Here is a 27,502-nt window from a genome sequence, read left to right on the forward strand (position 1 = left end):
TTTTTGGCGGTTCTCACACATTCTAAAGAATTCATCTTTTAACATTAATTAATGATGAAATTGACCATATTAATCTTTAATATCTCTTTAATGTGTTCATTCAAAATATAACAGATACTCCGAGACTCTTTACTCCAAAGACAACTTAAAAAAAGAAGAAGTTAATTCTTTCTTGATAGCTGAAAAATTAAATATTGTGGATCATAAAAAAAAAACTAAAAATTTAATTAAAATGGACCTGATGGAGTAATCAATTTACATCATGAAAAGACCACAAAGTTATGAAAATTTTTCGAGGTGTCATACTTGTTGATAGCTAAATTTTTTATTTTTTTTAAAAAAATTTGCCATTAAAAGATTAACCAAAGAGGAAATGGGTAAATCGTGAAGAAAGTAGCAAAGTAGAGAACGACGCGCCAAAAAAACAGCGAGAGTATAGATGATGAGATAATTTATAGCTAGAATTGTAGGATTACCTAAATTTTTGGAAGCAAATATATGATATTTATTTTTTTAACTATGATTAGAATCTTATTTTAGCTAATTAAATCTCAGTCATTAATTTTTAACTATGCCATGTGTCTTTTATTCAAGTAGGAGCTTTGGGGAAAATGGGAAATGGAGGGGAGTTGGATCCAAAATCTACAATTCTTAAAAGTTTGGGGGTTCAATTGCACTATTACACATCTACAGAGGACCCAATAAAACCCAGCACCACCACGCGACACCGTCCCGTCCCAAACCGAAACTCAGTCGGGTGTGATGGAGGAAGAGGGAGCTGGATTCAGGCTAAGCAAGAGATTCTCCGATAAAGGAGGTGAAGTAGACTACAAAACCAAAGCTGGCACTGCGTGGTCTCACAATTTCCTTAACCAGAAGCCATGGCACCCTCTCTCTTACCCAAACCAACGTCGCAAGTGGATTGCGGAACAGACTCATGCCCAGCGAGAACAACGTGCTAACGAAATTGCCCGCGAGGTTTGTTTTTTTAACTCTATTTTTCAACTAACCCCATATATACCCAGTTCCCCTTTTTCATGAGACGATTTTCTTGATTTGGGTTTTTTTGGTTTGCTTAGTTTTGTCAAAAAGTTTCAATTTGTTCGCTGATTTTTTCGCTTTTCTGATTTGGGTGTGTGTTTCAGTATGCTCAAGAACAGGAGTTTTTTCGTCAGACTGCTCTTGTCTCCAAGAAAGAGAAAGAGAAGGTAACCATTTTTATTTATTAAGTTCTGCTTGGGGTTTTTTGGTTATATTCACCCTATTTAATCCCTTTTTTCTCATTAGAACAGTTGCATTGTTTGGTTAAAAATAGCATTTTTTAATCTTACATCCACATATTTCTTGAAGGAAAAAGATGAATAGGAATTGGTTATTCAATGATTACAAGTTTAAATAATTTGAATCAGTTTCATAATCCAAAAACAAACAGGTATACTATTTTTTATGCATATATATTTGAATGAATCATGGCATATTCTTTTCAGGGTTGTAAAATATGAAGCAAATAGTATTGCACGCCCGGTATTTTGGGATGTTTTTGTGTGGAGATTGATTTGTTTCTCTGACAATGTTGTTAGATGGAGATGATGAAAGCTGTTAGCTTTATGTATGTGCGACCGCCTGGTTACAATCCGGAAAGTGCAAAAGCTGCAGAGATTGCTGACGAAGCACAAAAGCAGGGGCAGGGGCATGGCGGCACTTCTCAAGACACATCTGCAGCAGGGGTCTCCACTTCTGGGTAATGCTGCCAAGCTGCTGTAGTTTTCGATGATTCTAAACTTAAATTTTGTGAAAGAGACCGCTGCACAATGTATCATTGATTGTAAAACTTAGACTCACTTATATTACTTTAATTCGTCATAGGAGACCTGAAGTGCCACCTGTTCAGGAGAAAAAGAAACCAAGGCCAAAGGATGTTTTTGGCCGTCTTTTGCCAACAGAAGAAGAATTTGAAGTGCTTAAAAATGCTCCAAGGTATGTGTTGTTTTCCTTCAGGATTGATAACCAAGTTACGGAATTATATTTGACATCAACTTTTCAGTTTTAAGCTATTTGAATTTGAGGAGCTTTATAGTTTAGTAGTTTGTTTTGCTAAAGCTGCTTGGAACGACTTGTTGTTGTGGCAGTTTGATGAGCTATATTACACCTTCTCTTTTCTTTGTTCCCTTTCAAGGAGTTGTATGACATCAAAGAAGGAAAATAGCGTCTTGTGAGCCCTAGAAGGAAACATTTCTCCCTTAAATGTCTATTAGCTGACTAGACATTATGTTGCAAAGCATTGAATATCAGACACATTGTATTGTGGTATATAACTTGGAGGGAATAGTGACGAGACATGTATGAAGTAATTGGTCTAGCTATTAACTTTTCAAGTGGTGATTCCTTAGGTACATTTTTTTCTTTTGTAATAAGTCAAGCTATTCATCACTACTTCACCAAGACCGTGTTATTATCTTAGGCACAATTACTTGAATAGACTAAATCCGTTGGATGTAATTGTGCCTTTGTCTTTGTTATTGCATAAGCATTTCTCACCTCCTTTTTATCAATGTGCTACTGTTTTTCTACAGTCCTTCTGGTTTTGGAACTAGGATTCGAGGTAAAATTAGTGTTTGCAGGATTAAATGGGAATCTGTGACATTCCACTTGCTAGTAAGGTGATTGTATTTTGTTTTAACGGGAAGTATGCAGGGTAGGAAATAAAAGAAATAGAAGCTCTCAGAATGAGAGATAAGGGATTGTGGTAAGCTGCGATTTGGACAAGATGAGAACTGATGACTGAGACATCATCATCTCATCTTGAGAAGACAATCCACTTACTTCATAAAAGAAATGTCTGTGTTGAGATGACTGCAACATCAAACCTTACCTTCTATCCATTGTATACCCTTATTTGGACCATCAGTTGGCGGTTATAACTAAATTAACTAGTTAGCCTTGACTTCATAAATTTGTAAGAGAATACCAAACTTAAAGGACCTATAAAGCACCAACTCAACCAACAAGTTCATCTGCCTCTCTCTTTCTACTCCAGCGGAGAAGTAGAAGATAACTTACTCTACAAATTCATCTTCCTTGTCCTCCTTCCTATTCTTCAAACCAGCTAAGCATATTCCTCAACTCAAAGAAATCTACTTGGACACAAGGCTAAGGGCCTGGCCTAGTGGTAAACGAAGTAGGTGCAAACCTTGGAAATCAAGGTTTGAATCCTAGCAACAAAACGTACTAGGAGATTTCTTCTGAATTTGCCTAAGCTTACTCGGTATCTGTGCTGGTGGGAGATAATAAGTATCCGGTAGAATAGTTAAGGTGCGCACAAGTTGCCCGTGACATCACTCTAAAAAAAGGACATATACTTGGATGCATAAAGTTAATGTCTTCAATTCATGCTATCTTAGTGCCACTCTAAAATCCTTTGATGAGATTCTTTTTTTCAAAAGTTCCTTATTTGCTGCGAATTGAGTTTGAGAAGTTCACTTTTTTTTTCCGCCTCTAAACAGAGTTTTCCACATTCAAATCAGCCTTCCAAATGTCTAGTGATGCCTTTTGGGGGCCGGGTGAACTCTATATCCACTGCTTTACATGAATGCACCTTTTTGGGGTGCTATGATATTAATACGAATTTTTCAAAAACAATTATATATCCACTCCTTTTGAGGATCTTGTCATCAAGAGGATTCTAAGTTGCTATATCGATAAGTCACTAGATGGATTTTACTCCTCCCTTAAAAATGTTGAATTATCTTTATTTAGGTTTCTCTTTGTAGTCGATTTTGTTTTCCTCGAATGAAGTCCCAAAAGGGGTAATCAAAGAAAAGATGGAGCTACTGATACTATGCTTGTTCTCATTGGAGAAGGATCGATGAGGTGTCATACATTTTTATTTTTTATTTTTTGTATCTGCTTAAGGAAGAGAGTGATTTCAGCAATAGAGATTTGCTGCCCAAGAACATCATCTAGTGGGAAATCATTATCTAGGCTCCACAAAAGAGTGTAATTATCTGATACGCAATAGGCACTATGCGGGATGTTAGGGTGATAAAATGGTGAAACTAAAATGAAATTTTCCAAATCCTTGACCTTTTCTAGTTTTCTTCATACTAAAATCTTATTTCAGCATTTCCAAGCTACAACGACGGGAGTTATATTCATGCTGATTGATGGAAATTCATTGCGAGAGGAAGCATAACCTACACGATAGTCATTGACATGGGGAAAGCATATAATAGAGTGCCAAGAGAAGTTCTTCAATGGGTGTTGGAGAAGAAAAAAGTTGATATTAATCATATAAATTTCATAAAGGATATGTACGAAGGTGTTGCCTCTAGCGTTAGAACAGTGTAGGAGATACAAAGTAGTTTTCTATTACAGTAGGTGTACACCAGGGATCTGGCATTAGATCAATACTTTCAATACTTGTTTAGGCTAGTTATGGATGGGCTAACTAAGGTCTTATGGTGTGATATTAGCGTACGATTGTGTTAATTGACGATACTATCGGAAGTGTCAACCAAAAACTTAAACTATGGAGAATCACGCTAGAGAGTCAGGGTTGTAGTGTGAGTAAAATAAGACTACACTTAGCCACAAATGAAGAGTAAAGTTGAGGTTATATGGCTTGTACACGAGGTTTCTCCCATCATTAATAAAATTATTTACTTTATCCGGAGAAAAGAAGAGTGAAGCTGGGGTGAGATTAGACGGGATTATAGTGCTTAGACACAAATTGTTATGACTAGGCTCGATGAGATGCAAACTGTTTAGATGTTTAGGTTTGATGTTTAAGATGATGTTATGATAGATGAAGATGTAATGCATAGAATGAGAATAGGATGGTTGAAATGGATAAATATTACCAGAGTGTTATGCGATAGGAAAATACCTACCAAAGTGAAAGACAAGTTTGGCACAATGGTTGTAAGACCGATAATCTTGGACCTCTAAGTTCCAATATATCAACAAGATGAGTATCATAGAAATGCGAAGGTTAAGATTATGTGCAGTCATATACAAGATTAGAGCGGATTAGAAATGATGACATACGGCCGAATGTACAAGCAACATACAAAGAGGATAAAATGAGAGGTCACTTGAGATGGTTTGGACATGTCATGTGTCGATCTCTAAAGGCATTGCTCTATAGGTGTGAAACCATGGTGATTGAAATATGTTAAAAAGGGGACGAGTTAACCTAAGAAATTATATGAAAGAAATTGTCTTGAAAGACTTATAATCTCTTGAAATCCATACAGACTTGGCGAAAGATAGGGTATAATAAAAGAAAAAGATCTATATAGGTGATATCAGTTAGTTGCGATTAAGGCTTTTACTCATGTAGTGCACTTATACCTTATCAAAGAAATCATGTTAGTACGCTTACTCCTTACTTTAAAATCCAACATAGCTAGGAACATTTTATCTTGTTAGAGGTCTGTTATCCCAGTAGAAAATGTTGAAACCTAGTGTTGGAGAAGATAGTGAGGATTCACACCAAACCCAACTAGCTTGGGATTAAACCAGAGTTGTTGCTGTAATCTTTTTTTGTGCTTTATTGGCTTCCTTGGTGGTAATTACTGAATACTTTCTTTCCAATGCAGAGCCAGTTCTGATTCTCTTTGAGGTAAATAATGTGATTGGGCAAATTAAGATCTTCCTGTTGTTAATATATCTTCCTCGTTTTGCTTCTGTCTATTCTTTTTTTTTTTTTGGCTTTTCAATCTATTATGGTGGAACTGAACTTATGGTAGCTTTTGCCTTCCGAGTACCAAGATATATTGATGCCAGATGATTGTTCTTCACCTCTAGGTTGGAAACAGGTGTTGCTGGAAGGGCCAAACCATTTGGAATTGAGATACGTAATGTCAAATGCGTCAGATGTGGAGCCTTTGGCCATCAGAGTGGTGATCGTGAATGTCCATTGAAAGATGCTATTATGCCAAATGAAGAGAGTCGAATAAAAAGAGATGATCCTTTAACTGCTATCCTGGCTCAGACAGATGCTTCTGAGGTAAATGGGCTATGTTTATGTGTGCGTGCATGGTTTTTTTCCTTTTTCTCCACCACAAGCTAAAGTGGTCTGTTTGCGCGTCCATGTTTTACTTTTTCTTACATAGCCATTATGACTGGACCAGTTGACCTCCCACCAAAAAAAAAAAAAGAGAAACAGAAAAGTTTGTGATAGAGGGGTTGAAACAGTGAATTTAATGGAGATAGGTTAAGAATTTGTTTCCCACGTTCCAGTATGCTGAAAAGCTTCAATTTTCAAAGAAAAATAACTTGTTAAAAACATTTGGCTAAAAGGAAGTAGGAATTAGAGGGCTGGAAATTCTCCTTTAGAGAAAGGAATCATATTATGGAGTAGATCTAGCTTTTTTCAGAGAAGGGGAGTCATATTTTGGTGTAGATTCTTAACTTTTTGGTATACTGCTTGTTTACAGGAGAATTTTTCCATTATTAATAAGATTATTTATCTTGTAAAAGAAATGCTCCTTTAGAGAAGCATATGCTCTGGGGTAGAGCCTCCTCTATTCATTGTTGATGCAATTTCACTTAAAGCATCCGTAAGTTGATCCATAAGGATGCCAAGAGACATCTTCTCTTCCGGAGGATATGTACTTGGAGCTCTAAGCTTGGAAGGATGCTCTATTTCTTGTAGTCGGTAGAAAACAAGGTATAGATCTGTCTCATCTTTCCAATTGTACAGTTCATTAAGTTTCCAAGTTTTAGGCTCTGTTTCATTTTTCCATCTAAACCTCTAGGGTTACAATTTGCCATCATAGAAGTTCAACTCATTGTACACTAACCACTTTCAAGGGGCAAACTGGTCAGTATAGAAAACGAAAGAGAAAAGGATTAGCTGAATCAATTTTGTTGAGTTATATATTGTTCCACATACTCTCTTTAAGGACATGCCCTTTGTAAGGGCATCTGAAAGGGTTTATAAAGGTTTTGAACTACATCCGTTGTCTAAAAGTGTTGGGTTGGATACTCATATTGTTTCATGCATTGTCAAAATCAACTTTTGAGACACTCATTTTTGCACGTGTATGTATACAATCGTATCCAAGTGTGAACTTCAATATTGTGAAGTCCACATAAGAACCTCAAAATTGGGTTGCACATGTTGGAGGAAGTTGAAGTATATGACATCCCACATGGGGTACATTAGGGAACTCTTAAAGGTTTATAAAGGTCTTGGTCTACTCTTCTATCATTACCTTAATGTTTTTAGTTGGGTACCTACTGCCTAGATTTTCCACCAGCTCGTCAAAACAATCGAAAGAAATGAACACCCCTCCCTCCTCCACACACACAAAAAAAAGGAAATGGACTAAAAAATAATGTTGCAAATTATGTGTAGTTATCATGGAAAACCAAAGTCTTAAACTTCATTAATTAAGGGGTAGAGAGTCTTAATTAAGACGTGAACGTGGCCTAGGAGAATTGGAAAGGAATGGCCATGGCAAATTCTGTGGAAAAAAAAGCCCCTGAGTAAGTATCTTATTTTGGTTGTATGAAGTTCGTCTAACACCAGAACACTTGAGAAGAAGGGGACTGAATGATACAAAACGCCTATCTTTGCATAGCGGAGTTGCAAGGGAGCTATACTATATGCTCTTGTTTTACAAGATATGGTGTTCTCTTTGCGCTTGGGGTGATGACGCAGCTAGTGAGGTTCTAACTGAGGAGCGTATGTTGCTGGTTTAAAAATCATCAGCTCATTTTATACGAGTGATTGACTATACACAGAGTTAAGATGTTAAATTAACGTATATTGTATTTTAGTACTAATGGAAGATGGTATTGAAAATATTGTCGAAATGTTAATTTGATAAAGAGAATATCACATCAAAGTTAAAGTTGTTAAAGGTGTATTGAAATGGAATGATGTCAGGCATTTTGAGACGTTCCAAAATGCAAAGAGAGTGATATAAATTGGGATTGGGAAGGAGTATAGATTTTTAAATTTTTGGGCATCAGTTGGTGATGCCAAGAACTTTCTAGGAGAAGTCTTTTGGAGCTGGTATGGGAAGAAGACTTCAAAACAACTGCTGAAAGCATGATTCACAATTCCAGTCGGCATTGGAAGGAAGGAAAGGAATCTCAAATGTTTGAAAGAAAAGCTTAAGCTCTTTGTCAGACTACTCTGGCAGGCACCAAGGCGACTGGTGGTGGAATGACGTAGTCCAAGGCAAAGTGGAGGCGAAGAAGGAAGCGTATATGAAGTTGGTAGGGAGCACAAGCGAGGAGGAGAGGAGAGCGAATAGAGAGAGGTACAAGGTAGCAAGAAAGGAGGTTAAGCTGGCGGTCACAGAGGCTAAGAATACAGCGTTTGGCCGGCTGTATGAGGAACTGGGGAAAAAGGCGGGGATAAGAAGTTGTTTCGGCTAGCTAAAGCGAGGGAGAGGAAGGCTCGAGATCTGGATCAAGTGAGGTGCATCAAAGACGAAGACGGTAAAGTCTTGATGGGGGAGTCCCAGATTAAATAGAGATGGCAGACGTACTTTTAGGGTCTTCTAAATGAGGAAGGGGACCGAGATATAGTGCTAGGGGATCTGGGGCATTCAGAGAGTCTCCGAGACTTTGGGTATTGTAGGCGTATTAAGTTGGAGGAGATCGTGGAGGCTATGCGTAAGATGAGTAGGGCAAGAGCGACCGGGCCAGATGAAATTCCGGTTGAGTTCTAGAAGTGTGTGGGTAGAGCAGGCTTGGAATGGCTGACTGGGCTGTTTAATGTTATTTCAGGACGAAGAGGATGCCGGATGAGTGGAGCTGGAGTACAGTGGTTCCGTTGTACAAGAACAAAGGTGATATTCAGTGTTGTAACAACTATAGGGGTATCAAGTTACTAAGTCATACAATGAATATTTAGGAGAGGGTGGTCGAGGTGAGGGTGAGGAAGATAATGTTTATATCTGACAACCAGTTCGGGTTCATGCCGAGTCGCTCGACTACGGAAGCTATCCACCTTATTAGGAGGTTGGTGGAACAGTACAGGGATCGGAAGAAAGATCTGCACATGGTGTTAAAGCGTATGACAAGGTCCCTAGGGAGGTGCTATGGAGATGTCTGGAGGTAAAAGGTGTGTCGGTAGCTTATGTTAGAGCGATCAAGGACATGTATGATGGAGCTAAGACTAGGTTAAGGACTGTGGGAGGCGACTCGGAGCATTTCTCGGTTGTTATGGGGTTACACCAAGGATCTGCGCTTAGCCCGTTCTTATTTGCCTTAGTAATGGATGCACTAACACACCATGTTCAAGGGGAAGTGCCATGCTGTATGTTATTCGCTGATGACAGTCTTGATTGATGAGACGTGGGACAGTGTTAACGAGAGGTTGGAGGTTTGAAAACAGGCTCTCGAGTCTAAGGGTTTCAAATTGAGTAGGACTAAGACAGAGTACCTGGAGTGCAAGTTCAGTGCCGAGTCGAGGGAAGTAGGCATGGAAGTGAGGCTTGGATCATAGGTCATCCCCAAGAGAGGTAGTTTCAAGTACCTTGGGTCGGTTATTCAAGGGGATGGAGAGATCGACGAGGACGTCACTCACCGCATAGGAGTGGGGTGGATGAAATGAGGCTAGCAGCTGGAGTCTTATGTGACAAAAAAGTGTCACCGATACTCAAAGGTAAGTTTTATAGGGCAGTGGCTAGACCGACCATGTTGTATGGGGCAGAGTGTTGGCCGGTTAAGAACTATCATATCCAGAAGATGAAGGTAGCTAAGATGAGGATGTTGAGGTGGATGTGCGGGCACACTAGAATAGATAAGATTAGGAATGAAGATATTTGGGAGAAGGTGGGCGTGGCCCCTGTGGATGACAAGATGCGGGAAGCGAAGCTCAGATGGTTCGAGCACATGCGGAGGAGAAGCCTGGATGCTCCGGTGAGGAGGTGTGAGCGGTTGGCTTTGGTTGGTACGAGAAGAGGTAGAGGACGGCCTAAGAAGTATTGGGGAGAGGTGATCAGGCAGAACATGGCACGATTGCAGATTTCCAAGGACATGACCCTTGATAGGAAGGTATAGAGGTCGAACATTAGGGTTGTAGGCTAGGGTGGTAGTCGAGCTTCTCCTTCTCCATTCCGGGGGTGAAGCGAGTTTGAGTAGGTTGGTCTTAGACAGCTTGTGGTTAATGTAGAGTCCACACTACCCTTATTGTTTTCCATAGCTTTGGACCTTAGTTGCTGGTTATTATTATTACATGTCATCTATTTTATGGTTTTTAGGATGGTGTCACCCTTTCTATGGTTATGTCGACGATACTGATGAATTGTCTTTTCTTGTTTTATTTCCATCTTCCTGAGCCGAGGGTCTATCAGAAACAGTCTCTTTGCCCTATCGGGGTAGGGGTAAGGTCTGCGTACACACTATCCTCCCCAGACCCCACTTAGTGGGACTTCACTGGGTCGTTGTTGTTCATGAACTTTTGATTTCATTGTCTCCCTGCAGGGGTAAGCCTGACTTGTTCATAACTTCCAGCAGTTCCTTAGTGCTAAAGTTGTGAATACAAAGTTATCTTTTTAAAAAGACAAGGTGTAGAGAGTTGCCAAGATTGCGCCCCCCTCTTCTGCCAATATGTTGCAGATTACTCTTTGAGATGAATACCAAACAATTTATGAAATAATGATAAGAGTAGCATGGATTCAAGATCAAATTGTAAAGCTTAATGAGCGTGTGCCACAAACAGAAATGAGCATTGGCTGCTCATGTGCATTTAGTGAACCTGGTAAGAGGTTGATGCTTGATCTTCAAAAGCCCATTCCCTTCTACAGTCCTTTAACAATGGGTGCAACCTGGGAGAGCAGGGTTCAAATGTCAGTAGAGACAAAATACTAGGTGAAATTCTTCTCATCCACCTAAGCCTTGGTGGGTAGAGTTACCCGATTCCTGAGTTGGTGGAAGGTACCATGTACTTGGTGGAATAGTCAAGATGCGGACACCACCATTTGTTAAAAATAAAGAAAGAAGAGATTGGTGATAAGATTCTGCACTCCTTCAAACTATAGAAGGATGTGCTCTTTTTTGATGTATTCTATCAGTACCTTCTTGGTACCTTTTCAATAAAATCTTTACCTTTCCATTTAAAAAAGAAAAGAAAAAGAAGAGACTGGCGATAAGATTCATCTGGTGCAACTCAAGTTAACTGTTGAGTGCCAATGTGGCATGGAAGACATTAGAGGGATCATCCTCTTTGCTCTTGGCAATATTTTTTGGACTCAAAAACATCCATGTTCTTTTAGCCCCTGCAGAATAGGGCCGATAAAGATCACATTTGGTGAAGAATCTCCACCCCTGTTTATTTTAACGGAATGTTTGGGAACTGGCTAAAAGTGGACCACTTTGACAAACATTGTTGACTATTGGTGCTCCAAGTAAAAGAATATGGATGTTTTGAGTCCAAACCCAAAGATAGTGGACAGTTTGGGGCCTTTCTCCAATCCGTTAGTCATAAGTTGTTTAGCATGCAATAATTATATCCATCTCTAGTTTTAAGATGTTTCTGCTCGCTTTGCTTTTTGGACAATTACTGCCACCCCATGTTCGGATGCAGACTGTGACCTATGATTGGAAATTGGGGAAGGTTTGCAATAGGAAAGGAAACTAGAAGGATATGAAATGGAGGAGAGTTATTTTACTTTTGTTTGTTTTGGGTGGAAAATAAGGAAACAGCAACAAAAAAAAAAAAAAAAACCCCATTATAATCCCATAAGTGGGGTCTGGGGGTGGAAAATAAGGAAATCAAGGGGGAAATGTTTGGCTTTCTTTCTCATGAATTTACTTTTACAGGTGCGCAGAGAAATAAGATTTATCCTTAAATTTTTTGTCCTTTTCTACTCAAACAAACAAGAGGAGGGAACATTTTCCCTTCTTTCTCTTCCTATCTATTCTTTCTGAGAAAAGTGTAAATTTCTTCACCGAACCAAAAGACGTTAATGTCCCAATTTGTCTGTTTCGGCCTGTGTACAGCCTTTGAAGTGGGAGCTCAAGCAGAAGCCTGGACTCAGCCCTCCACGTGGTGGGTTCAATCTTGATGATCCCAACCAACAGATAGTTGCTGAGGACATATTTGATGAGTACGGAGGTAACATCTTCTTCCCATGGCCAGTGGTAGCTCAGGTTAAATTCTTTTATAGTGTTTTATGTATATTGGATCCTAATGCCCTGTTTGATGTGCAGGATTTCTTACTGCGGATAATGTACCTGATTTGCTGGCCAGCTTATCAAGCAAACCAAATAAGAAAAAGAAGTCCAGTAAGAGCAAGCACAAAAAGCGGTCTTCACCAGCTAGACCAGATTTACGTGATCAAGAAGAAATTACTTCATCTTCGGATGATGATGATAGAGGAAGAACACTGAAGAAGAAAAAGCATAAGAAGAAGTCTGGAAAGCATTCTGTGTCTTCAGAGGACTCTGATAGCCATCGGAAATGTAGTAGTAACCGACAGAGACATTCACTGTCAACTAAGAGAAAGCATTCTGAGTCAAGTTCAGAGGACGATGATAATGACAGGCATCGCAAAAGGAGTAACAGACACAGACGTTCACAGTCAAGTTCACCTGAGCGTGAAGATAAGGAACACAGGAAGAAGAATCATAATGAGTCAAGTAGGGGAAAGCATTCTAAGTCAAGTTCAGAGGACGATAATAATGACAGGCATCGGAAAAGGAATAACAGACACAGATGTTCCCGGTCAAGTTCACCTGTGCCTGAAGATAAGGAACACAGGAAGAAAAAGCATTCTGAGTCAAGTAGGGGAAAGCATTCCGAGTCAAGTTCAGAGGACGATAATAATGACAGGCATCGGAAAAGGAGTAACAGACACAGACGTTCACGGTCAAGTTCACCTGTGCCTAAAGATAAGGAACACGGGAAGAAAAAGCATTCTGAGTCAATTAGGGGAAAGCATTCCAAGTCAAGTTCAGAGGACAATGATAATGACAGGCATCGGAAAAGGACTAACAGACACAGACATTCACGGTCAAGTTCACCCGAGCCTGAAGATAAGGATCGCAGGAAGAAGAGTCGTCACTACCATCATCATCACAGTCGGCACAATCATTCTGATTATTCATGACGATGAAGTTATATCATCTAGCTGTTGCCTCCTATAAAAGAGCTCCAAAACCTACTAGTGATGCAAAAGCAGTAAAGGGAAAAATGGTGAGCCACGTTAAACCGATGGAAGGAAAGTAATCAGTCAAATCATGGAGTTAGCTTCTTGCACCTCTGTATCTATGCAATGTTTTCATCTTGTGTGGCTATCAAATTGGGATTCTTTGGCTTCCTTTTTAAGGTTACTAGCCCTTATGCTTCTCCTAATAGCAGAGTGAGTGCAAATTTATGGAGAAAAGTCCCAAAACAGTTGGGTATCTTTGGACTTGGGTTTAAAATGGTCCTATTTCTTATACATGAGGCACTAATATTCCATATTGTTTTATAAAGTGGTGCAGTTCCAGTCTTTGAACCAAACCACCGTGAGAACTCTAACGGAAGCCACATATCGCACGAGCCTCCATCACGTGTTTTTTTTCTTTCAAAAACAAGAGAATTCTCTCAGCATCTTTGGACAAAAACCATCGAACTTGTTCCCTTGTCCCAATTTATTAGAACCCTAGCTTGCAAATTGGTGATGATTTTAGCTGAAGAGAGCGAAATCTTGTGTGGAATTGCAACAACTGTGGCCAACTTGTCTCCACAAAAAAATGTGTGTTGCTTCGGTGCTAGAGAGAATGTCAAGAAAGAAGCATGCAATTGTCGATATAAGTTGTTATTTCATGGAAATAATGAAAACAATGCGGAGAATTACTGAAAGAAGTCTGTGAGACGTGTTTGTATGATTGTAAGTTTTGCGAGTAGTAGACTGAATTGTCATATTGTGGTAAACGAATTTGTTCTTTGAAAAGCTGTCTAAGCATTGAGTGTGTTGTTTGATTCTAGCTTAAGAGGAACCAGCTTCTTTAGAGCCTCCCTCACCTGAGGTATGGAATTCTCACGGTGTTTAGTTAAAAATATGGACTATATATTGTGCTCCATGTATGTATAAGAAAGAAATAGGGCTATTATATTGTTTTCCACATTTTGGAAAAGGGTTTTTGCAAAGACTTTGGGTGCCACTTCGGAGAGTGTATTTGTTTCAGTTGGTTCATCAGAAATGTTTGACGCGTCAATGCACCATGCAAAAGATTTGCTTTTTATGAGAAATTTCCCAAGACCAAAACTAAACTAATTATGCAAAAATTTCTATTCTATTATATATAAATGGTTAAGGGGTACGAACACAGTAATTAGAAGTTGTACAAAATTTTATCTGAATTGTACCTTAAATTTCGCTTTACTTAATTGGTTATTGAATCTTCTTGCCTTTCTTCTGTTGGACACGTGTATTACCAGTTCTCTTTTAGCAGCTCCTTTTACATTCTTTATTTTATAATTAGTACTAGTACCCGCGGACACTAATCATATCACATATTTAAGTTATTTGAATTGTATGTAAATAATCTTAAAACTTGCACTTTCTCAGTAAATATAGATAATCATTGGATATTAATTACATGGAAAAAATTAACCCTTTCTTCTATTTTTCCTTTTTTATATCATTTTTGCCGGTGTCATTGGATCCTAAAAATAGTCAGGAAGCAAAATAATAACTCATATTTATGGCAAAACAATCAAATGTTAAGACAATGAATGACTCTTTGGATAACACTTAACTCTTTTACTAGTACTTGAACTCTTATTTAGTGTGTTGATATCTCTTAAAAATATTTCTTTCTTAAAATTTCAGTTTCTAAAGCATTATTTTTTAATAATAATTATTTTTATAATAATGTCATTGAAAGTATTATTCTTAATTCAAAACTCATTTTAGTTGGCTATCTAAAAATATAAAAATTTCTTTAGCTAGTGAATTTTTTTACTCCATTTTGATATTTGACACTAACCATGTTAAATATTTAAGTTATTTGAATTATATGTAAATAACCTTAACATTTAAACCTTCTAAATAATTATAGATAATCGTTAGATATTAATTAAGAAACACTGCATGAAAAAAGACTAACATTTTCTCAATTCTCATAATGATAATTTTATTTTTGCACTATTCTCATAGGTGTCATTGGAACCTAAAAATAGCCACAAAGTGAAATAATAGCTCATATTTATGGCAAAACACAAAGATTGACACGATATAAACGATTCTTTGATTACGATGTGACTCTTATACTACTACTTGAACTCTTATTTGATATTATTTTATCTTTCCAAAAATATTTCTATTTTGAAATTTCAATTTCTAAAACTTTATATATATATATATATATATATTATAATAATGATTATCTTTATAATGATGCAACTGAAGCTATTATCCTTAATTTAAAATTCACTTTAATCGGCTATCTAAAAGTTTAAATAATTTTTTGGCCGGATTTATTTCAGTATGACTCCACTTTAAGTTTATAGATATCTCTAGCCCCAGAATTTAAATTTTTAATACCCTATATATACAAAAAAAATTGTTCTTTGATCATTAAATGTTAAATTAGTTAATTATTATTATAAAACATTGCATATATTGTCTTAAAATGGTCAAGTAGTTTATTTTTCGACACCATACTTGTCTTAACCTCAATGCAAACTACTCAAATTGCATTCCAATTCAAATTTGAAGATCATATCAGTTTGTTAGTAATAGTGATTTTTAAAAAACGACACATAATGTAAATTAAAAAATATATTCTAAGATATCTTTATCTTATAATCTATGTATTTGAGTTGAAAAAAAATATATTTGAAATCGATGAGATTAACTTTCAAATTTTTTATACTCAACAAAGATGAAACATAAGAAGAAATTTATTGTCATCTTTTATTTCTGGTTTTTAGATCTTTCTAACAATTTTTTCAATATTTATTTTCTTTTATCTTATTTTTTATATTGTTATTTCTTTTGTTACAAAAAATTAATTTATTTCACTATAAAGGGATGAGTTTTAATAAAAATTGTCTACATATGAACTTTAATTACATCTTTAGTCTTTTCTTGAAATTATTTCATATTTTTGTTTTGGCTTTATCTAATCAGCCTAAATATGTGTTCATCCCACCACTTAAATTAAAAAATTGAATAGCATGTAATTTATATATAATCCATATATAATATGTGTATAATCATGTGTTGTCGGTATATCATCTATTTATATTATCTATAAAAAGTAAAAAATAAATATGACCGGATATTATGTAAATATTCCATAAGATTTCGGTTTTTTGTGTTTATCCATGATATAAATTCTATTATAATAATTTTAAAACTCTCTACTAATGTTCAAAAATATCTTATCTTTGAATTAAAAAAAATAAAGTGTTTTTTCGAAATAATTTGTTTACATTTAAAAAAACAATTCACGTCATACCAATTTTTTCTTTATATATACTCTTTGTTACACTTAAAAGTCGTTATAGAAACTATAAATTTGAAATCAGTTTCTCTCTTGTTGAGTTTGAAAAAAAAAACTTTTCACATAATCTAATGATTCAAAACTAATACTCTTCAACGAAAAAAAATATTATACCCTTACAATATTGGCTTGACTACAGCTAAATGAAGGGGTTTCAGCTTATACCCTTCAATTTCTTGAATGTGCTAAATTGAAATTAATGATACCAATTGTATAACCAAAGTTTGTTATTTGTTTGATGTCTATTTATGCAAATTGACTCTTCAAACAAATATTCTTCAAGTAGCAAAAATAAACATTTTTTTTAATACTGACTAATTTTGTGATGTTTCTTTCTCTAGCATGTATGTTTACTTTATTATATATCTAAGTAAACTTTTATTGGGTTTTGTAAACTCTTTTTTGTTATTTAGATAAACATAGACGTGTACCCTATATATTACATTTATTTTAAAAGAATTTCGTTTTATTCAAATCTAGCTACAGTGTTTCAAAGAAGTATACTTATATGATTTTAAATGTGAAAAGGTTTTATAGTTATATGGAGTGATTTTTTTTTTGTTAGAGGCGAAGTAATATTTAAATAATTAGAAAAAATAACAAAAGTTCCTAACATGATTGCATATGATCATTAACCGAATTAAGTATGATAACATGATAAAAAAAGATAAATTTTATTTTTAATTTAAATTCAAATTTTAGAACTTTATCTATAAATTCAAAATTATCTTTTAATTCAAATTCCGTATATATATATATTATTTGTATTTATATATATATATATATATATATATAGATTTCCCAAATACTCTCCTCTTTGTAGTGACGCGTTTCTAAAATTTGATGATGAATTGTGTGGAACAACTGGATTCCACCTTCTCCTCTCTACTGATTTTCAACTTCCATACCCATTTGTGTCATTTTTCCTTCTTCAGACCATTCATTTCTCTCTCTTTCTTGCTATGTTCCTTTCCTCTATTTTTTCTTATTTCTCTCTAGTCTGGGCTACCTCACATACATGATATTTGCTTTATGTTCTCCCTTTCTTCATTTGTGATTACAGGTTTGCTACTTCTTATTCTCTGTGCATGAAGATTATACTTCTGAGAATCAATTCATGTGTAAGGATCCTTATGTATAAAAAGAAAATGTTTAATTTCTAGAGCCAGAACAATTAGCAGCCCAATCAGGAGAAAGAGTTAATTTCAAGCCCTTGGGGTGCATTTATCTATTTTTTTTAAACAAAAATTTTAGTGTCTGTTTTTGTTTCTGTAATGATAACAGTCAGTTACTGATTTTGATACTTTATTTGTATTGAGCAGTTCTTCTTGGGTAAATACTTCAGCTTTAATAACGGGATATAAATTTTTAAAAATACTTCACCTCTAGATTCAATTTCTGTGACTGACTTGGCTTTCTTATAATTTTGCTTATGTATCAACTTGGTGCACACTGAGGCCTGAGGTTTCCAATATTTTTTAGTTCTATCCCTCAATATTGAATCGCGTAACATTATCAATTTTGTGAAGGCAATTGTCAAAGGAAACTGTATTGGGAAAAAACTGAGTTTATATTAAAGATATGTGGCATGACACGTGGATTAGTTAAATGGTCAAAGCGCAGCAATTGACTAAGAGGCACGGATGGAGACAACCACGAGAAGAAGAATTTAAATAGGCACGAGACGACGTATAGATACGAGTCTCGTATCAATTTAAATTATTTACAACCAACGGATTAGAAGGCATTGAAGGCAAAAATATGATGACAGAAAGGAGTCCAAATTCATTATTAAATACTTGATACGTTACAAAATTGGTATTTAATAGGAATGATTGTATAACGACTTATTTAATGTCATTTATTACTCATGATTATATCATTAAAGCTGAGACTTCATTCCTTTACCTAGAATTATCTATAAAAGGAAGAAGTATCATCATTTGTAAGGACACGGAATACTATTGAGAATTTATTGAAATACACATCTATTTGCTTTTTTACCATCATTCTCAAAAGTATTTTATTTTTGTCTCCTGATTATCAGTAACCCGAATTTCTTTTTAGCTTTGACCAAAGACTCAGATTTTTGGTTAAACAAATTGGTTCCGTTACCGGGAATCTGATAATCTTTCCTTTTAAGCTATATCTTATCTATTGTCGTCACCATGTCAAACAACAACGCCGACAACAATAGTAATAACACATTGGGAAACCATGAGAATCAAATACATCAAAATCAAGATGACGTGGTTCCCTCTCCTCTAAATTCACCACGTCAATCTCGTGAAGGCACTCCTGTTACTGAATCCCGTGCTGATCAACAAGAGCAATCTGAACATTTTGAAGGAGTTACAACTGAAGCTTTGCAAAAGCTAATTGATGCACAGGTCGGCAAAGCTCTTCAGGCACTTGTTAGTCGATTGCCTGCTGCGCCACCTACACCAACTCCTAATAATAATACATTGGAGAACCCCCGTTCTGGTCTTGATAATTCTGGAAACGGAGCAACCCCCAGTGAACCACAAGAAGGGGGACCAGGTAATTTAAATAATTCGTATTTGCAAAATTTAGTACTAACCTTGCAGAAACAGCTTAAGGAACAAAATGAGCGTATTGAACAAATCCCTGGAGTTCCGCCTGTAATAAAAGGAGTAGACATGGACAAATACTCACAACAACCATGGAAGCCTAGTGCTGCTCCCCTTCCAATTCCGAAAAAGTTCAAAATGCCTGACATCCCGAAATATGATGGTACTACAGACCCACGTGACCACGTAACTGCATTTACAACCGGCGTAAAAGGCAACGACTTGACCAAACAAGAAATTGAATCAGTATTGGTCAAGAAATTTGGAGAAACACTCACCAAGGGTGCATTAACCTGGTATTCTCTTTTATCTGAAAATTCTATTAATTCTTTTGCTGAGCTTGCAGATTCTTTTATTAAAGCACATTCGGGAGCACAAAAGGTTGAGAAAAGGATGGAAGATATTTTCAAAATCAAACAAGGGGATTCAGAGTTGCTTAGAAACTTCGTTGATAGATTCCAGCGTGAAAGAATGACTCTACCTCGTGTGCCTGACAATTGGGTTGCTATAGCTTTTGCAAGTAATTTAAATGACAAAAGTTCTGAAGCCACGAGACGACTCAAAGAAAGTCTTCGAGAATTTCCTACAACCACATGGAATGATGTTTACAACAGGTATAGCACGAAGCTGCGAATCGAAGAAGATACCGTACCTAAGCTTCATCATGAAGAAAGGGGCGGTACCCGAAGGTCAGAAACCGAAAAAAGATCAGGTAAAAACAGGTACGATCCATATATGGGACCTGCAGGAAAGGACCCACGGTCGAAACAAGATAGCCAGCAATATGATCAAAAATCGAGGAACCGGGATTCTGGCTCTTCTTCAAAGTTCAGGAATGATCGGAACAGACAAGAATCACAAGATGATGACAGGAGTTTAAAGGCACGATTCGGTGGATATAATTTTAATGTCTCTACCTCCGAGCTCGTAGCTGTTTTAAGAAGCATGGGAGATAAGGTACGGTGGCCAAAAGAGATGCGGTCAAATCCAAGTAGACGCAATCCGGATCATTGGTGCGAATTTCACAACGATCACGGGCACAAAACTTCAGAATGTAGATTCCTGCAGAGTGAAGTGGATCATTTATTGAAGCAAGGGTACCTCACTGAGTTATTTAGTGAGAAAGGAAAACAAGCTTATATGAAAAACAGACAAGAGCCACCACAACCTCCTTCACCCAAGAGGACAGTGAATGTCATAAGCGGGGGAGAAGATATTCACGGCGTAACCTACACAGCCTCCAACAAGGTTTCTAAGGTAACGATTACACACGGGAAACGGGTGCGGCAGGTCCTTGAAAATGAAAGTATTTCGTTCGATGATGCAGATACCGAAGGAGTGACAACTCCACATAATGACGCACTGGTAATATCTTTACTTGTACATGATACTAATGTAAAACGAGTTTTGATTGATCCAGGGAGTTCTGTAAATATTATATTACTAAGGGTACTACGAGAAATGCAAGCTGAAGACAAAATGATACCCAAGGCGCACACCTTGTCAGGCTTCGACAATTCAAGTGTAGTAACAAAAGGTGAGGTATTTCTAACAACTTTTGCTATGGGTGTTGTGAAGGAAACTAAATTTCAGGTAGTTGATATGGAAATGGCCTACAATATGATCATGGGGAGACCATGGATACACGATATGGACGCTGTCCCATCAACTCTACATCAGGTTATTAAATTCCCATCACCATGGGGAATTTGCCAAATTCGTGGGGATCAGCAGATGGCTAAAAGTGTCAACGCTGTAACAAGTACGAGCGCCGAAAATAAAGAAAAGTAGCAATTACAGGAAACAGTTGAAGGTAAAAAAGATCAAACTTCAACTGAACAGGAAAAGACGGATTTGGACTCAAGACCTGACACAATTCAAGAACCTGAAGAAAATGAAAGCATCAAAACGACAATTGAAGAGCTTGAGGCAGTGATGTTATTTGATCAATGGCCTGAACGGAAGGTTTATGTCGGGGCCAATTTAAGCACGAACATGCGAGGTATGATAATCGAATTTTTAAAAGCTAACTTAGACTGCTTTGCTTGGTCCCACGCTGATATGACAGGGATACCACCAAATGTGATGACTCACAAACTCAATGAGGACCCTTCTTTCACACCAATAAAGCAAAAGAAACGGAAACAAGGTGCTTTCAAGAACCAGGTGATTCAGGATGAAGTCCAAAAATTATTAAAAATCGGATCAATCCGTGAGGTAAAATATCCTACTTGGTTAGCTAACACGGTGGTTGTACCCAAGAAAAATGGTAAGTGGCGTGTTTGTGTAGATTATACCGATTTAAATAAAGCCTGTCCAAAAGATTCCTTTCCCTTACCGCATATAGACCAACTAATTGATGCAACCGCAGGTCATGAACTTTTAAGTTTTTTAGATGCATACTCGGGATATAATCAAATTAAAATGGATCCTGGTGATGAAGAAAAAACTTCTTTCATCACAGACAGGGGGACTTACTGTTATAAAGTAATGCCCTTTGGCCTCAAAAATGCTGGGGCAACCTATCAAAGGTTGGTCACCAAAATGTTCCAAGAACATTTAGGGAAAACAATGGAGGTATATATAGACGATATGCTCGTCAAAACCCAGCAATCTCATGATCATATTTCTCATCTATCTGTTACTTTTGAAATTTTGCGAAAATTTAATATGAAACTCAACCCAGAAAAATGTGCATTTGGAGTTGCATCAGGTAAGTTTTTGGGTTTTCTTGTTTCTAATCGTGGTATTGAAGTGAATCCTTCTCAGATCAAAGCAATAGAAGAAATCCCGGATATCCTTACTAATAAAAAGGAAGTACAAAGATTAACGAGAAGAATTGCAGCTTTGGGGAGATTTATTTCCAAATCCTCAGAAAGGTGTTTTAAGTTTTTCTCTGCACTTAAAAAGCAAGATCATTTTGAATTGAATGAAGATTGTCAACAAGCCCTTAGAAATTTGAAAGCTTATTTGTCAAAACCACCGTTGTTGGCAAAACCGAAGGTGGGGGAAAAACTTCTCATTTATCTGGCCGTATCTGAAGTCGCAGTAAGTGCTGTTTTAGTCCGCGAGGACCAAGGTAAACAATCTCCTATTTATTATGTAAGTAAGTCCTTATTGGAAGCTGAGACACGATACCCACAGCTAGAAAAATTAGCATTAGCTTTGATCATGGCATCTAGAAAGTTAAGACCTTATTTTCAATGTCATCCCATTGTTGTAGTTACTGCTTTTCCGCTTCGAAATATTTTGCATAAACACGAACTTTCAGGAAGATTAGCAAAATGGGCTATAGAACTAAGTGAGTATGAAGTTATTTATCAACCCAGGACCGCTATAAAGTCTCAAGTACTAGCTGATTTCGTGGCTGATTTTAGCTAGGGGATGCATTTAGAAGCAGAAAAAGAATTACTAGTTTTTAATGGCGCGAACCCGGGGACTTGGGTTTTATACACTGACGGTTCATCTAATGTAAAAGGGGCAGGCCTAGGAATAGTCCTCGTACCACCTGCGGGTGAGACCATTAGACAGGCTATAAAATGTCATTCTATAACTAACAATGAAGCAGAGTATGAGGCTGTAATTGCAGGTTTAGAATTGGCACGAGAACTCGGCATAACACAGATTATAATCAAGAGTGATTCTCAACTCGTGGTTAATCAGATGCTGGGGACTTATACAGCCAGAGAGTCACGAATGCAAGAATACCTCGCAAAGGTACGGGAGTTAATAAAGCAATTCCAAACTTGGAAAGTAGTGCAGATCCCAAGAGATGAGAATGTAGAGGCAGATGCTTTAGCAAACCTTGCATCCGCAGCAGACGTGGCAAACAATACAGATGCTTCAGTCATACATCTATTTCATTCCGTTCTTGAATCTGATAAAAACGAGGTAAATTTTAATCATCTAACATGGGATTGGAGAAATGAAATTGTTGCCTTTTTACAGCACGGAACCGTGCCTAATGACAAAGGAAAGGCTTACGCGCTTCGCAAAAAAGCTGCACGATATTGTTTATATCAAGGAAATCTTTATCGAAAGATGTTCGGCGGACCACTAGCAAGGTGTCTCGGACCCTCTCAAACCGAATATGTCATGAGAGAAGTACATGAAGGACATTGTGGGAATCACGCAGGAGGACGGTCACTGGTAAGAACGTTAATTCGCACAGGATATTATTGGCCTAAGATGGAAGAAGAGGCAACCAGTTTCGTGTCCAAATGTGATAAATGTCAAAGGTACGACAATAATATGCACAGACCAGCTGAGTTACTACATCCTGTTTTAGCCCCATGGCCCTTTATGAAATGGGGAATGGATATCGTAGGTCCACTTCCACAAGCAAAAGGTCAGGTAAAATTTCTACTTGTACTTACAGATTATTTCACTAAATGGGTAGAAGCAGGGGCATTTAAACAGGTACGAGAAAAAGAAGTTAAAGACTTCATATGGCGAAATATAATATGCCGCTTTGGAGTACCAAAGGAGATCGTGTGTGACAATGGACCACAATTTATTGGAGCACAAGTTACAGAATTTCTTCGAAGTTGGCAGATCAAAAGAATAACGTCTACGCCATATCATCCAGTGGGGAATGGACAAGCAGAATCAACTAACAAAGTTATTATCAATAACTTGAAAAAGAGGTTACAAGATTCAAAAGGTAATTGGCCTGAGGTGTTACCTGGAGTATTATGGGCTTATCGTACAACGACCAAAACAGGCACTGGAGAAACACCATTTTCAATGGTTTATGGTACGGAAGCCTTAATTCCAGTTGAAATAGGTGAGCCAAGCACACGATACGATCAGGCAACGGAGGAATCTAATAATGAAGAGATGCGGGTTAGCCTAGATTTACTTGAAGGAAGAAGAGAAGCTGCTTTGATAAGGATGGCAGCACAAAAGCAAGTAATAGAACGATATTACAATAGGAAAGCACGCCTCAGATTTTTCAAAATTGGGGACTTCGTGCTTAAAAAGGTGTTCCAATCTGCAAAAGCTGCTAACTCAGGAAAGCTAAGTCCAACATGGGAAGGACCATACAAAGTCCGTGGCATTGCGGGAAAAGGAGCATACCAGTTGGAAACAATGGATGGTAAAGTTTTACCCTCACATTGGAATGCTGTCCACTTAAAAAGATATTACTTTTAAGAAAGTACCTACGGTCAGGTATCATCATGTTAAAATTTCTCTCTTGGTTTATTAATATTTTACTAACGATTTTAGATGCTAGGCAAAATATCCTAACTCGTGCCAAATGATGAGTCACAACCTGCAAGGCAAAATGGAGTATTCTTAAATTCCTAGCCCAGGGTTACAATTAATCTGATGGAAATACACACGAGTTAGGCGGTCTTCATCTATAATCGCACCTTCGGGTCCCGCATATCTTTCTGTTTCAGGAAAAAAGGCTAAAGTAAAAGAAATAAACAAGTGTTCGAGGCTTCATACTTCACCGCTCAAACACTTGGGGGACTACAATATTGTACACAGATACGTGTAGAAATGCAGATACGAATATCGAACGATAGAAGTCAAGTGTTGAGAAAACTTCAGCATTCATGAGAACAACAGAGTCATCTCTCAAACTCATAAACAAAGTCACCTCTCAAACCCTTCTTAATATGTAAAGATAGGGTCATGACTATGTACTGAAACAGGTTATGAAGAAAAACCTTGTTTATTTTATGTTATTTACAAATCTGTTACAAGAAAAACAGTTACGAGAAAGTTGTAGATGTATTGTAATACATGTAACAGTCAAACACTTGTTAAAAGTTTATGAATAAAAACTTGCCAAAGTTGTTTCATACAAAACGTGTGTTTTCCTATTTCTTTCATCGTATTATAACACCATTATGAAGTTGAGACGTCTTCTTCATTAAGTGTCGATAAAATAAAAGGGCCCTCTTTTATAAGCCTCATGTTAATAAGTCATGAGAAGAATCATAAAGCATTTTCAAAGGATAAAAATGCTAAACTACTCTATAAGTCCTAAATAAGTAAGGAAAAGGCAAGAATAGAACACATTGAAGTACTAACGAAACTTCTTAATATAATTAAAAAGACTAAGTAGAAACTTAGTCAATAAAGGTTTATACAAGTGCCCCATTATGATAACTGGGGACTTTCACCAAAAAATCCCTTAAAAACTAAGGGATAAAACCATCATCCAATTGAAGGGGTTAGCACATCCGAAGTTGCAATATTAATTTCACTTTCAGCCACAGGCACGGTGGCAACTTCTGAAGAAGCAGCAACATGAACGGTTTCAGCTGAAGCAGGAATTGTAATCCCAATTGCTGCAGTAGTCACTTCTTCATTTAAAAGTTCTTCTGTTCCAGGAACTTCAAGTGCAGGAGAAGGAGTATCAATAGACTGTTGGCTTTTCTCGATGGTATCTACGACTTTGGCCAGTTCAGACTGCAAGTCAAAACCTTCTTGAGCAGTTTCCGTCAAAGCATCACGACGAGATTTCAGGAAAGCCCAACTCACCTCTATGTTAAAATTTTCCTCTAGAAGTCCATATTCCTTTTCCCACATAGCAAGATCATTTTTTAAGATTTGGTATTCAGCTAAATGGGAATCAAGGGAAGCTTTAAGAGAAGCATGAGAACTCTTCAAGGCATGAATCTCGTCAGAAGAAGTCTGTAAGTCAGCCTGAGCTTGAGTCAAGCTTTGCACTAACTCTCCTGCATATTCTTCCTTCCTAGCCAAAAGTGCCTTCAGCTCCCTAACTTCTTCACTAGCCCTGGATAATTGTTCTGACAAAGAGCATTCCAAAAGCTCTTTGTCTCTTTTCAATTGGCTTGAAGAGGCTTTGACAGTTGCCAGTTCAGAAGTTAAACCACGGTTTTGCTGCTCCAGGAGATTTTTATCTTCTTGCAACTCCTCTATGGTCCCTTGAGCATTCTCGAACTGCTCCTTCCAATTGGTTGCTTCAAGCTGGGCTCCCCTAGCTATTTCTTCGGCCTCGTGGACAGTCTTTTCAGACTCACGGGCTTTTCTTTCCAGTAGGGAAATTCTTCCCATTAATTCCGTGCCAATAAGGTTAGCCTACAGAGATAACTCATAGAAATGAGAGACTGAAGATAACTAAAAAAAAACTTGTTGGTAAAAATACATTCAAAGTAGAATGAACTACGTCATTCATCAGAGTTAAGCAGCTATGGCTCTCCATCTTCTTCTTCTCGATATCTCCAATTAGAGGTTCGAGCCAAACATCGGCTCTACCGGTCTTCCTCAAGAGGCTATGATTGGCAGGAACCTCCAAAGTAACACTTCTCATAGTCATACTTCCACTGCTAGAACCTGTCTCTGTATGATGAACAGAGGGAAGAGGAGCAATGGAAGGAATAGATGTAGAAACCAACGCAGGAGCGGAAGCAGGTGCGGTAGAAACAGCCAAGGGAACGGATATAGGAGCGGTAGAAACTGGCAAAAGAACGGAAGTCGTCAAAACTGGTAAAGAAATACTTACGGCTGGCAGAGGAATGGAGGAAATAGGAACAAATGAGGAAAGAGGAGCTTCATCAAAAACAGGGCCGAGCTCGTCACTCCCGAAACCACTGTCAAAAAAATGCTGAATTGACTCATTATTATCTCTTGGTTCGGCGTCCTCGTCAGAATGAATCAAAACAGGCTCGGTGGTGGAGGTTCGAGCAGGAGTGTTTTCAATTTCATCATCAATGATTATTCGTCTCCTGACCCTTGGCCTGGTAATTAGGGAGGTACCCTCCTCTTCTTCTTCAGAACTTTCCTTTGTAGCTTTCCTTTTAGGCAGCAAGGCTCGAGCCTTATCCAAATCAAGAGCAGCATTCGCAGACATGCGAATGGCTATAGCTACTTCAGCCGTCATTCCTCTAATGCCAAATCCTGATTAAAGGATGGATGTACATGATTAAAGTTGAGGAAAAAGTGCTTAACATGTAAAAAAAATTCATATAAAAATGGGGATACCATGTGTTTTGACCTTCCAGCCATGTAAGGAAGAAATTGATTTCCAAGTTCTCTGCTCCCTAGAAGCAATCTTCAAAAGTGAGTCTACCCAACCACGGAAGTTGGGAATAGGTTCCACATCTCCCATGGTTGCTACAAAAAACCAAGAAGGGACGAGGTTAAAAACAAACTTTCTTTTGAAATTCTCAAAAGTAGGTACGGTAAATAAAAGAAAACCTACATTCAAAATTCCACTTCTCAGGGAAGGGAATATTTGTTTCGCCAATCAAGTCCACTGTACGGACAGCAACGTAACGGATATACCATCCACGATCTTTGTCATCCTCAGGATTTACCAAAACTTTTTTGCTCCTTGCAGTTAAGGTAAAAACCCCATGGCGTATTAAGTTAGGATGGTATAGATGAATGAGGTGAGAAAAGGTGAAATTGACATTGGCCTTGGAGGATAAATATCTCAAACAAGCCACTGTTCTCCACACTAATGG

General features: G+C 37.4%; 1 protein-coding gene and 1 long non-coding RNA gene across 2 annotated transcripts; both read left to right on the plus strand.

Annotated features, from left to right (window-relative positions):
• The first annotated feature begins 719 nt into the window (after nucleotides 1-719).
• On the plus strand, nucleotides 720-13,208 carry LOC104235973 (uncharacterized zinc finger CCHC domain-containing protein At4g19190). Its single transcript, XM_009789811.2, has 7 exons — nucleotides 720-978; nucleotides 1,146-1,208; nucleotides 1,581-1,741; nucleotides 1,867-1,977; nucleotides 5,809-6,010; nucleotides 11,968-12,082; nucleotides 12,178-13,208. Exons 1-7 carry the CDS (start codon nucleotides 763-765, stop codon nucleotides 13,074-13,076), a joined length of 1,767 nt encoding a protein of 588 aa, XP_009788113.1. The 5' UTR covers nucleotides 720-762; the 3' UTR covers nucleotides 13,077-13,208.
• A 4,082-nt stretch (nucleotides 13,209-17,290) lies between these two features.
• LOC138876231 (uncharacterized) lies at nucleotides 17,291-18,468 on the plus strand. The gene is made up of 2 exons (XR_011401689.1): nucleotides 17,291-17,527; nucleotides 17,994-18,468. It is a non-coding gene; the product is annotated as an uncharacterized lncRNA (long non-coding RNA).
• The last annotated feature ends 9,034 nt before the right edge of the window (nucleotides 18,469-27,502 follow it).

Source organism: Nicotiana sylvestris, chromosome 8 (assembly GCF_000393655.2).
Source record: "Nicotiana sylvestris chromosome 8, ASM39365v2, whole genome shotgun sequence".
NCBI lineage: Eukaryota > Viridiplantae > Streptophyta > Magnoliopsida > Solanales > Solanaceae > Nicotiana > Nicotiana sylvestris.